At 49.3% G+C, this 13604-nt stretch overlaps 1 protein-coding gene across 1 annotated transcript in view; it reads right to left on the minus strand.

The window, feature by feature from the left end:
- Window positions 1-13604, minus strand: part of LOC144691420 (paladin-like) — a 144798-nt gene that overhangs the window by 56294 nt on the left and 74900 nt on the right. The window contains exons 12-14 of the mRNA XM_078559507.1: window positions 12268-12477; window positions 7948-8145; window positions 6694-6834 (exon numbers count right to left, since the gene is read on the minus strand). Coding sequence (XP_078415633.1) covers window positions 6694-6834; window positions 7948-8145; window positions 12268-12477 — 549 coding nt within the window. The remainder of the gene's footprint in view (window positions 1-6693; window positions 6835-7947; window positions 8146-12267; window positions 12478-13604) is intronic.

Below are 13604 nucleotides of genomic sequence, written 5' to 3' on the forward strand. Positions count from 1 at the left end.
AAACTATATGAAAAAATACGCCAGAGGTCATACAGCTGATGCGCTGACTGGAATTTTCCCTTCCCGGCGAGGGCAGAGAATATGCCAGGATGAAAAAAAATCGGGTTCCCCTTGGCAAGAAACAGCGAGACGACAGCGGGAGCTTCCGGTCTCTAGTGTCGCGGAGAGTCGCTTTTCAGCTGAAGCTCGTCGAGAGCTGAATTTACACAACATGAATGCTAATTAAAACAGCAGCAGACCAGAATCATTACTCCCTCCCCGGCATATCTTCCACTCCGACAGCAGGAATTCATGCCCGTCCAATTCGTGACCAGACAAACCCGGCGTGGTGGGGGGTGGCGCCGGTGACCAGGAAGCAGGAAGGCTTGGTGGGTGGGACACGGGAGTTGTTCAGAGGGAGGGGTCAGAGCTGCCAATGTTGGAATCTTGGGGTAGGTGGTGAACTGGGGGTACTAGTGGAAGGAGGGTACTGTGACTTGAGAGGGGGCGGTGGGATGTAGTAGGGCAGGAGGGTGAGTGTCTGGGTGTGGCAGGAGTAGTTCTCATTGGGGGGTTCATTTTCAGGGATAAGAATTTTCACACCAATCTGGGACAGGGCAGAGTCAGGGTGGGCATGGGCACTGTGACAAGTGCAGGCTCAGCAGAGACAGAAGGCATTTGAAGGGTAACGGTGATGGGCCCTAGGTTCATGGGGGTAGTTTCAAGGGTAACTAATGAGAGGGTGAAGCTAACACTGGGTTGGGGGTGTGGAGGGTCAATGGCGATGGGGTGTAGGGAGTAGGTTACAAGAGGAGGGGAAAAGATGTTGGACACTGGAAGGTAACACACACCATCCTGAGGCACAGGCAGATTAGGAAGTCGACGCCCTCAATGTCCAAAAGAAAAACTTCTCGGTGGGAGGAGGGTCATCAGGTGGAGCTGAAGGTCAGCTCAGCTGGACAATGAAGGAGAACCTATGATAACCTATCCTGACAAGGCAAAGGTCTCTCTATCGGGTCTAGAGGGCAGTAAAGGGAAGGGGAATAGTGTGAGTGGGAGGCTTCTCGCACATGGCTCGTATGAGCCTTGGCAAAGAGTTATGCAGCTATAATTCACGGGGACATAGACCCAGCCTTGGTCTCCCCCTGGAAGGGAGGGGAGTGCACACAAGCAATAACACAAGCAGCAGCAAGAAAAACCTAGGATACCTCCATGAAGTGAAACGATTCATCTATTTACAAGGGTGCTAAAACTATATAACATATTAACACCCATGTCACCAGTGTTAATTTAATACTTCTTCATCTTCCTTACACTACCACTACATCCAGGTGCTTTCCTAATATCCGCAGCACAGGTGGAGGCAGCCTGTTGACCACTTTGCCTTCTTGTCAGTGATGACTTTGGTGAGCAATCTCTGGGGGGCCTGGAGGGCCCCAGCCTTCTTTGGGTCTCCTGCTCAGGGGCAGGTGCATCCTCAGCGGCGTCAGAGGCTGGAGTTGATGGGGTCACAGCCAGAGGGGTCTTGAAATGCATGGACGCCCTTGGAGTGTCCTGGGTGGAAGCCCCAGGGCTGTCCACCTGATGCTCCTCCTTCCTTTAGGTGTCCAAAGGACCTTTCCCGACTCCTTGAGAAGTAAGGGACCTGGAAGGAGGTCGAGGTGCCTGTCCCCCTCTCACCTAGCCACTGCACAAACTTACCTATGGCTAGAGCGATGAATGCAGGTCAGAGCACATATCCGGCAGAAACTCCGCATTCTGCTGGACCAGGTTCTCCGTGATATCCGCATTCCTCCCCATGGAGACCTCCATGTGCTCAGATGCCGGAACCACACCTCAGTAACGGACTCACTCTTTCGCCTCACGTGCCACTCTGTTGTGGGCCTCTGACACCTCTGTCTGATGTTCCCCTGCATCTCTCTGATACTCCAGCATCCTCTCCATGGCTGCTTCCAGATGTTCATCATCTGACTCAGGCTTAGCAGGGGCCCTTTTGTCTAGCAGTCCTCTGAGTGCCAGAGATTTTGGCCCTCACTGTTCCCTGCTCCTGCTGTGGATACATCTGTGAAGTGACCACCAGAGTGTGAGCCTAAACCTAACCTAACCTAGAGATATCATCCGCCGAGGTGTGTGTCTCTGGGCCGGTGGAGGCTGTAGGTGAACGCTGTGACAGCTCTACAGGTATGAGGAAGTGCTCGTCATCTTCAGAGCTGTCCTGGCGGCTGGTGTTTACTACTGGAGCAGGGGCTGGCCTCCCCCTCTTGCTGCTGGCACCTGGAATGGAGGAAATAGAGAATGAGTGACAACCTAGTCTGGCTCCTACATTCACACAGCATCGCCCTCAGGTTCCGATTTTCAGAGATTAAGCATGCTTCCTCATTGGGTGCTTGGGGGAGACCAACCTCACCCTCAGCACAGGCTGAGGGTTGGTCATGATCCTCCCCTGCTGTTCGAATTGTGTGAGGGGCCAGATCTAGGGCATGCCCCCTCCTGTCTTCTCCCTCTCTCCCGTTGTGTACTGTATTCTCCTTCAGAACGATAGATAGATGGATTGTGAGCACTTCTATGATGCAGGAGCAGGTTGCATGCTGCTAATTCTGTGGCTAATACATGAACTCCTAACTCCCCAAAGCCTGTCCACCATGCACAGGGCACAAGTGAGGAGTTTGAGAGAATACTGAACACTTGCCTGGATAAATGTAGCTCCAACGTCACTCAGGAAGCTGGACACCATCTAGGACAAAGCAGAGCACTTGATTGACACCCCATCCAGCACCCTCAACATTCAATCCCTCCACCACTGACCCATTGTGGCAACTGTGTGTACTATGTGAATGATGCACTGTTGCTAGTCCCCAAGGCTGCTTTGGCAGCCCCCTCCAGATCCTCTAGCAGCTAGGTGGACAAGGCAGCAGAGACATGGCATCAGCGGCATCTGCAAGTTGCCCTCCACTCCAACACCACCCCTCCCACCCCTCCCTCCCTACCAGCAGACCATATGGACTGCAGTGGGACAATGAGGCAGCACCCAAGCACATTCTCAAGGGCTTTTTGGGATGGGCAACATAGTTGCTGGCCTTGCCATTGATGCCCACATCCCACGCCAGACTCAGAAAAATGTTGAGGTGTGTTTAGAGAGTGGAAGGTCCACTTGCCCTGGCAACGTGGATTAAATCATTCATCCGTTTCCAGCACTGCAGGCCGGTCCTCCCCGTCCTCCTCTGCACCCCTCTGGCACTAACCACCATGGTGACCTCCTCCCAGACTGGTGTGGTGAGTCGGAAGGGCCGCCTGCTCCCATCCCTAGGAAAGAAGACACCCCTCCTGTCCTCCGTGGCCCTGAGGAGAGTCTCCAGGGAGGCATCACTGAAGCGTGGGGCCAATACTTTGTGCCTTCTGAAGTTCTGGCATGCTGATTTACTGGCTGCCTGGGTGTCTTTTAAATGTGGCGCTTGGACATGACGGGGGGTGTGCGACTTCCTGCCACGAGACTTCCTGCCACCCCACCACGAGGTGGTCGTGAACCATGCGCGTGCGTGATTAATTAGGCGGGAGCGCATGGTTGTGCACAAAGGCCCACCCCATTCATCAGCTGGGAACATTCCGAGTTCCCACTTCTCCAATGGAAATTATGGGGAGATAGGAAAATTCCAGCCATTAACTCTGTTTCTCCTTTTCACAGATGCTGCCTGACTTCTGGAATATTCCTATCGCTTTCTCTTTTCATTTCAGTTTCCAACAGTATTTCATTTTTGAATTGGGAAAATAATAGACACCTCAAGCTGAGGTATAAATATTGTCCAGGACACTGGGAAATGCCCCTGCTTCCCTTTGAATAGTGCCATGGGATCTTTTGTATGCACCAGGCCTCCTGAAGTCCCCAGCATCAGAGATGCCAGCCTTCAGCCAATTCGATTCACTCCACATGATATCACAAAAGGGCTGAAGCTACTGACAACTGCAAAGGCTATGGGCCCTGACAATATTCCAGCAATAGTACTGAAGATTTGTGCTCCAGAACAATCCCCGCCTCTAGCCAAGCTGTCCCAATACAACTACAACACTGGCATCTACCCAGCAATGTGAAAATTTCCCAGGTATGTCCTGTCCACAAAAAACAGGACAAATCCAACCCAGCCAAGTACCCCACCCCATCAGTCTACTCTCCATCATCAGTGAAGTGATGAAAGGGGTCACCAACAGTGCTATCAAGCGGCACTTGCTTAGCAATAACCTGCTCACTGACGCCCAGTTTGGGCTGTGCCAGGGCCACTCAACTCCTGACTTCATCACAGCCTTGATTCAAACATGGACAAAAGAGCTGAACTCCCAAAGTGAGGTGAGAGTGACTGCCCTTGACATCAAAGCAGCATTTGACCAAGTGTGGCATCAAGGAGCCCTAGCAAAACTGAAGTCAATGGAAATCAGGGGGTGAATTCTCCACAAGTTGGAGTCATACTTAGCACAAAGGAAGATGGTTGTGATTGTTGGAGGTCAATCATCTCGGTCCCAGGATATTGCTGCAGGAGTGCCTCAGGGCAGTGCCCTTGGCCCAACCATCTTCAGCTGCTTCATCAATGACCTTCCTTCCATCATAAGAGGTGATTGCACAATGTTCAGTACCGTTCACGATTCCTCAGATACTGAGGCAGTCCATATCCATATGCAGCAAGGCTGGACAATATTCAGGCTTGGGCTGAGAAGTGGCAGATAACATTTGTGCCACACAAGTGCCAGGCAAAGACCATTTCCAACAAAGAGAATCTAACCATCTCCCTTTGACATTCAGTGGCATTACCACTGTTGAATCCACAACTATCAACATCCTGGGGGTCACCATTGATCAGAAGCTGAATTGGGCCAGTCATATAAATATGGCTACAAGAGCAAGTCAGATGCTAGGAATTCTGAGGCGAGTAACTCACCTCTTGACTCCCCAAAGCCTGTTCACCATCTACAAGGCACAAGGCAGGAGTGTAATGGAATACTCTTCACTTGCCTGGATGAGTGCAGCTCCAACAAACTCAAGAATCTCAACAGCATCCAGGACAAAGCAGCCCGCTTGATTGGCACCCCAACCACCGCCTTAAACATTCACTTCTTCCACCACTGACGCATAGGGGCAGCAGTGTTACCATCTACAAGATGCACTGCGGCAACTCACCAAGACTCCTTCAACAGCGTCTTCCAACCCGCAACCTCCACTGCCTAGAAGGACAAGGGCAGTAGATAGATGGAAACACCACCACCTGCAAGTTCTCCTCCAAGCCACTCACCATCCTGACTTGGAACTATATTGCCATTCCCTCACTGTTGCAGGGCCAAAATCCTGGAACTCCCTTCCTAACAGCACTGTGGGTGTACCTACACCACATGGACTACAGCAGTTCAAGAATGTAGCTCACCACCACTTTCTCAAAGGCAATTCAGGATAGAGAACAAATGCTGGCCTAGCCTGCATTGCTCACATCCTGTGAAAGAATAAAAACAACCTGAGAGGGCAAATAGAGCCTCGGTTTAACATCTCACCTAAAAGACAACACATCCAACTGTGCAGTACTCTCCCAGCACTCCACTGATGTTTCACCCTGGAGCACATGCTCAAATCTCTGGAATGAGATTTGAATCAACAACCTTCTGCCTCAGAGACTTAAGTGCTACCACTAAGCCACAGCTGACATGACAGATATTAAGGTACCCAATCAGGTCTGACCATCACTTTTCAAATTCACTGCCCCCAAAAATGTCTTTCATTTATTTTAATGTATGCTCACAAATGCAAATAAATGTAGGCATAATTTGCTGCTAGTGTATTGTCACACAAGAAGAAAATTCAATCCAAGCTATCAATGGTGTCAACACAATCTTAGCGACAGCTACACCAAGAGGATCTCTCTTCTTCTTAAGTTCTCTGCCCAATGGCAGGTCCAACCCACAGCACTACAACCTTCGCCATGGATAGGGCAAGGAGTAGGTCCCAAATCCACCCCAGCCTGAAGCAGGGATCAAACCCCATTCCATTGGCACCAATCTGATCTACATCAGCCATCAAACCAACAGGTCGCCAAGGAGTGCAAGTTGCTGAGGCAACATACACTTTTACATGCGTGTCATAGTCTGGAGCTATGGATAGTGATGGTAGAGGCTCCAATTTCATTCCAACACATGGTTGACCAGGAATCTCTCCCACTCTCACCACCTATCATTGCCATATGTTAGAAGTATTTACAAATTGATACTTAACCTGTTTGGCCACAATATAAAAACACCTTCCTTGCCAATCAAGTCCTAAAGTGGGAGTTGAGCCCAGAGCTTTTGGTATAGAGACAGGGACACTACCACTGCACCACCCAAGACCGCTGTAGAAAAGACATTGAAAGCAAAACAACTGAACAGTAAAGACTCAGTTTTGCCCCTGATCTCCTGCCTCTCAATGATAGAACAGCTCACAATGAGTTAGATTGTTTGGCTAAATTCTGTTTTTTTTGTTTATGCACATTGTTTTTTGTGGGGTTTTTTTAAATCAAGCTTTAAACAATTCTAAATAAAAACTGTATTAGCTCAAGTCTAATAAACATCCAGGCCACAATGAGAGATGTAACTATTGTATTACATCGATGGCCCTTTCTACTTCCAAACAATAATCGACAAAAAATAAATATATATGTTAAACAGACAAATCTAAAAGTGCACTGTAGAAATGTTAGAACTCACATTAATGTGCCAGGTCAGAAGCAGGCAGATGACCATGCCGATTGTAGTTCTTTCTTTGCCATTGTGACAGTTTAGGACAATGGCTGAGTTTTTATCTATGGTTAAATTTGATCTCACGACCTTAAGGAAGACATCAAAATCCTGTAAATTAAAAAAAAGCAATTATCAAAATGATAATCAAATAGATTAGATTATGTTTCATTTTAGGGCTTGTCCGGAATAGAAAGGACAATGAATGTATCCAAGCCTGGATTTTAACTCCTAACAGGCATCATGTAGATTCAGGAGCTGAGACACACATGAAACCATGCAGGCCCCTGCTGACTGAGGACCGTGAAAATGTAAATCTTGAGGACACTTCTGCCTGGGCCCCAGTCTTATGCCCGAACCCGGTGGGGATCATCAGCTGGCCCCTCGATGTGAATGGCATGAGGCTGCCACTGGGGGCCAGAAGGGTCACTTACTCTAGTAAGTGATGAAGAGAGGTTTGAGAAGGTGAGGGGAGGTCTAAGTTTCCATGTGGGGCCCAGAACAGCACAACCATGTGCAGGCCCTGGGTTTAAAATGGCAATTGGGCTCCAATCTACATACTTAAAGCAGGACCCCACAACCTTGTGATGATTTAAAATAGCACCCTGCCTGAATCAGAGGGGCAAGTTGCTGCTCTGATTTTAACTGCCTACCTGCCCACCCAGTTCCACCGGTGGGCAAGGTTAGGACCGGGCCTTAAATGTCCATAAGCCAGAGAAAAATTGCCTGGGTGAAGAATATTTCTTACTGACAGCATATTGCCACTGATTCAGAAAGTTGGAGGTTCAAATCCCATTTCAGAGACTTGAGTGCATAATCTAGGCTAACACTCCAGTGCAAAGATGCCATTTTTTTGAATTAGATGTTAAACCAAAGCTCCACCTACCCTCTCAGGTGGATGTAAAAGACCCCATCACACTTCTCAAAGAGCGAGGGAGTTCCCCACAATGCCTTGGCCAATACATATCCCTCAACCAACGGCACTAAAATTGTCTGGTCATTTATCCCATTACAGTTTGTGGAATCCTGTTGTGTGCAAATTGGCTTCAATGTTTCCTGTTACAACAGTGATTGGAGCTCAAAATTACTTAATTGGTTGTGAAGAGCTTTGAGACATTTTGAGGTTGTGAAACGCACTGTATAAATGCAAGTCCTTTCTTCTTTACCCTGTTCGGAACAACAAAGGTCGGCAGCCAAAACTAGAATGAAAATCAACATAAATACCTCTTCTCTGGGCGCTGCACAGTCTGTAATTGGAATACGCTGGTACTGCAGCTGAGGATATTGCATGGCTATCTGACTATAAACCTCCTGTAGAGTGTTGCAAGAGGCGAACTGCTTCATCTGCTTTGTTTCCTCATGCCAAGTCTCTATGGCATTCTTGGAGCTCAACACATCCATTTTGGAAGCAGCCTCAACTTCCTGCACCACACAAAAGAGAAACAAGTTGAACCTGAAGCCTCAACTACCATGAGGCAGGGGACAACTCCTTACCTGGAGCAACTCGTGACCGCTACAGGCAACAGATTCCCTCTTTAATAACTCAAGCCACAAAGTAAAGGGGTAGATTTTCAACTTGCCACCTGGGCCTAAAACCCTCATTGCGGTTCAATGGCCATTTGGTTTCAATAGAATTGAAATTTTAGCAGTTTCTATAACCACCAGTCGATCCACAATGCTGGTTTTGCCCAAACAGCAAGCTGCAAACCTGAACCTCAAAATGTACATGATTCCTACATCATTAAATGTTCTACATCTGAAGGAATGATTGTGACAATGTAGAAAAGATGTATTTGTTCTCCCAGCCAAGTGTATTTCAGGTTAGGTGAATGTTTCTTACACTTCAAGTCAATTCAATTGAAGGATCTCCCATGGCAAAAGCTGGTGTAGCCTGGTACTGAAACTGCCAGTATGATTGTGTCACCTTGAGCATGCACAGTCCCAATTTTGACATGATTGCAAAATTGGTACCTAGAGGAAGGATAGTTGATTTGGAGATTATACTGCCAAGGAAGTAGAGAAGGACACAGTAAATGTTTGCAAGTGGGCAGAACTATGGCAGATAAACTTACACAGTTAAGGGAAAAGATGAGTGACAGACTTAGTGGATGGTGTTAAAATAGGAGAGAAAAAGTGTGTGGTAATAGACTCAATGCTCAGTCCGGTCACTGAAGAGTGGCGGTTAAACATAGGCCAGAATTTTACGTTGATAAGGCGGGCGTGCACCTGTCCCGAGTGCACGTGAAATTGCACGAAATGACATCGGTCGTGCGTCCCGACATCATTGCGCACGTGACCAATATTAAGGTTGGCGGGCACACAGGGGAGTCTGAGCTGTGCCTGCCAACAATTAAAGGGCCAATTAAGACCATTAAAAACCCTATTGTCCACGATTTTACATTGGCCATACAATTTCACACTCGTCGCACGAGCAAAACAGGCAGGTGGGCAGCCCCTTTTAACGATACCTCATCCAAGGATGGGATAAAAAGGGTCTGGAGCATTGCTATTGTGAGTAGTGAGGAGTTTAGGAAATAGTTTGCTGCTGGTTGCTTAGTGAAACTTGACGTCTTTATCTCTGTTTTGAGCTTCAGTCTTTGCATTGCTAACCTTCATGTCATGATTCATTGGTGTCTCCAAGGCCCCTCGAGGATTTATATCATGTGGACCCTTCCGGTCACAGACAGCCTTCTGTTTCTCTGGTAATGCGGATTGTCTGCTCCACTGATGATACCTCCTCTGAGGAGGAAGAGAGGGACAGAAGGGAAAGAAAGTGTCCATAGGCAACATCGAAAGGAGTGACCTGTGGGAGGAAAGGCGCAGGCAAAGGGGGAGCAGGGCCAGCAGGGTGTGCAAGACAGAAGGGGCCGCAGAATCTGCCACTATCCTGCTCCCAGAGTGTGTAGACAACGCTGCAGCTACTTCAACATGTCAGAGGTGCAGTGCCGAAGGATGCTCCACCTCTCCAGGAGGCTGTGACCTCCATATGTCAGATGATTGGGCCTGAGATCACTTCCAACTGTGTGGGTAACCACCCCATGCCAGTGGCTCTGAAGGTCACAGTGGCCCTCAACTTATATGCCTCCGGCTCTTTCCAGAGGTCAGTGGGGGATCTGTGTGGAGTGTCGCAATCAGCTGTCCACAGTTGCGTGAAGCAGGGTGCCTGACACCCTGTTCAGGCGGGTCATGACATTTATTCATTTCCTGGATGAGGCCAGCCAGGCAGAGCGAGCCAGAGGCTTTGCAGCGATTGCTGGGTTCCCCCGCATCCCGGGTGCTATAGACTGCACACATGTGGCCATCAAGGCGCCAGCAGGTGAGCCGGGTGCCTTCGTCAACAGGAAGGGATTCCACTCAATGAATATCCAGAAAGTGTGTGAGCACAAGACGCAGATTCTGCAAGTCTGTGCAAGGTACCCTGGCAGCTCCCATGATGCATACATTCTCTGACACTCACACGTGCCAAGGCTGTTCATGGCTCCAGCTGAACTGGATGGATGGCTACTGGGTGACAAGGACTATCCATTGAAAAGGTAACTTATGACACCTCTCCAGCACCCAAGAACAGAGGCAGAGCAGAGGTATAATAGGAGTCATGCCTCCACAAGGGCAGTGATAGAGAGGACCATAGGTCTGCTGAAGATGAGATTCAGATGCCTGGACCATTCAGGGAGGCACTTCAATACCTTCCAGACCGTCTCTGATAGTTGTTGCATGCTGCGCTCTCCACAATTTGGCTCTGACAAAGGTGACCCACTGGAAGAAGAGGATCTTGAGGCAACTTCACAGATCACAGGTGATGACTCCAGTGGTGGATCAGAAAAGGAGTCCGGGGAAGAATACGGTGAGGACATGGATGCAGACCTCTGGAACCTTCAGGGGGGGGCAGGGACACGAGGGAAGCCTTGATTCAACGCTCCTTCAGCTAGTCTGCCAAAGCACTGTTTCCACCTCATGCCAGGAGTGCCGCCTCCTTACCAAATGTTTGAAATGATCCACTCCAAAGTCCACTCAGTGCATGTGCAATAAAGTTTAGAGTCACTCACATCCAGCCTGAGATACTGGCAGGCCCTGCACCTACAAAGCAAGTGAAGCATACACAGACTATTAACACAAAAGCAAAATTTATATTATGTTGGCACTCACAGAAAGTGAATATAACAATATAAGGTGTTAATGGTCACAGCAGTAAACAAATTAACAAAATATGGCAGACAGAAGATTACCTGTGAAAAGTCCCTCTTGCACTCACTGTGCCTTAAACCTACGTTTGCGAGTGCTGGACTTGTTGCCCCCTCCCCCCTCCCCTCGCTGGCAGCGGCATCGGAGACAGCCTACTGACTGTGCTGTCCTGTTGGCCTTGATAACCTTGGCGGTCGTCCTCCGGCCAAAGGAGCCTTTGTTGGCCCCGCCTGGGAGGGAGGGCCCAGCACCACAGCTGGGCACTCCTCAGTCATCGCGGCCTCATCAGATGCCACAGTCACTGACAGAGGGGCGGAGGAGCTGTTGCCATCATCCGGAGCGCCCTGAGAGGAGCCCGCAGTGTCGACAAGCAGGTCGTGCACCAAGATGAGATCGCTCTGGACCTCCCTGCTCGCCATTGATAGCTGGGATACTGGGTAACTCATCAGTTTCTCGCACTGGCAGTGACCACCTGAGGTCAGTGCCTGTGTGAGGGTTTGCAGGTCTGAGCGCAACCCCAGGACCCCCTGATTCTGTTCCTGGAGCTGCCTCTCCATCAGAGTTGCCACTCTGTCAATGGAGGAGGCAGTGCACTCAGTGCTGAGAGTCATAACAGTACTCATGCTCTGCATGGACTCCTCCATGTCGGAGACCATGGTACGGAAACCCTCAGGAATCTCCGCCAGATCCTCCCGCACATCCCGCTGGACATCCACCATTTGCCACCTAATAGATGTCTCCAGAGGTTTGCCCTCTGCCTCAGACTCAGCATGGTCCTGCTCTCTAGCAGTCCTCTGACTGCAGTTGCCCTGGGCGCTCTCTGCCTCCGCTTGCTCCTCATACGAATGTGCTGTGCCCTCACCACTGTGCACCCACATTGTAGCTGACGATCTAATGCCTGGGCACAAGCACTCCATCTCTAAGGCATTCATCTCATTCCTCATCAATATGAGCAGGTTTGGAAGGCCTCCGCCTGTCCTTGACCTCTCGATGTTGTTATGGCATCTCTTTTCCTGAAAGGACAGAGGATCATTGACTAGTCCACTCTCTACCTGCAGCGCCATTTCAGCCTGGCCAACCCCACTTCAGGAACACCTTGCAGGGCACATCCGAGTCATGGCCCTCAACTCACAAAGCAATCGGGCCAGTAGCCAGAGCTCACTGCCTTGGCCGACGCTGATGTCATTGACAGTTGGCACTCAGACTCTTACACCCCTGATCACCACAGGGGTCAGCCAGCCATTAACACTTGCCCACACAGATCCATGCCAACTCAGTACTCACCCTTGCCGAGCGCAGCAGATCGTTAAACCTTTTGTGGCACTGCACCCATGTGCACTGCACAACATCATGGCTGCTGACCTGGGCTGTCGCCTCTGCCCATACTTTCTTGGTCAGGTGCGGTGACCTCATGTTGCCATCCCTCGGGATGAGGATGTCCTGCCTGGCACTGACTTCCTCCGTGAGGATTCCCAGGCACTCATCCAAGAACCGGTCGGGGGTAGGGGAACGAGCGCACACAGGAGTTTCCCTCCAGCCTGGCGTGCCCCGCAGGCACAGGTGCCATTGCAACTGAAAAAAAATGTTTCAAGAAACAACTCCAAAGCTACAATGTGTCCCCTGGTAACCTTCAGGGAGCTGCCTCTGCTGCTTTTAAATCTGTCACCGGGTCGCCATTGGACCCAGCACCCAACAGGCTCCCACCACCCGCCCAGCCCTTCCAACCATCGAGCAGATGCATTTCACGCTGGGTGGCCACCCAGCGTGAAATCACATTGGGAACACGATCTCACCCGGGGGCAGATTGTACGTCCGCTTCTGGGCTCCTGCCAACTTGGCGCTCACGCCAAGGGTGAAATTCAGACCATAAAGTGGATGCTGAATCACATTGTCCAATCAGTGGAGGAGTGGTATAATTTTCCGAAACTTGTGTAGAGAGATTAAAGAAATTGGGTGTGTTCTACTTGGAGCAGGGAAGTTGAAGGGGAGATTTAATGTGGGTATTCAACTCAAAAGTAAATAAGAAAAACTGTTTCCACTGGCAGGTTGGTCAATGACCAGAGGACACAGTTTTAAGATAATATAGAAAAAGAATTCATTTTATGCAGTGAGTTGTTATGATATGGAATGTTCTGCCTGAAAGGCTGGTGGTGGTGGGAGTAGATTCAATAGTAACTTCCAAAAGGAAATTGGGCATAGACTTGAAAAAGAAAACTTTGAGGGTAATGGAGAAAGAAGGGGAGAGTCGTTCTAATAGCTCTTTCAAAGGTCCAGCATCGGCACAATGGACAAATTGACCTCCTTCTGTGCTCCATCATTCAATGAGCCTGTGGTTACAAATCGAATGTGTAGCATTTTTTTTGGGTGCTACAGCTGCGGTTTTGTCTCCAAAATGGCATCCATTGCACACGCACACACTCCTGATGCTGGCTGCGCTGGATAGTGCTTTGGAAATAGTGTTAGCATGCACACTGGAAGCGTCCACTCAAAGTATGCAGATCGTGACATTAATCATGATTTGATGTCAGCACTGACACTTTGGAGCTCAACACTCCAGTTAACGCTTTGTCTTAACCATGCAAAGCTGAACATGTGTTCAGTGGCATGAAGAACCCCTCACTGTGCTATTTTAAAAGATCTTCAGCTACTTTCATGCTAGTTGCTAATTGATTTCTATTGGCTCTTGCTGTGATTATACA

The sequence above is a fragment of the Cetorhinus maximus genome, chromosome 2 (genome assembly GCF_964194155.1).
Source record: "Cetorhinus maximus chromosome 2, sCetMax3.hap1.1, whole genome shotgun sequence".
Taxonomy (NCBI): domain Eukaryota; kingdom Metazoa; phylum Chordata; class Chondrichthyes; order Lamniformes; family Cetorhinidae; genus Cetorhinus; species Cetorhinus maximus.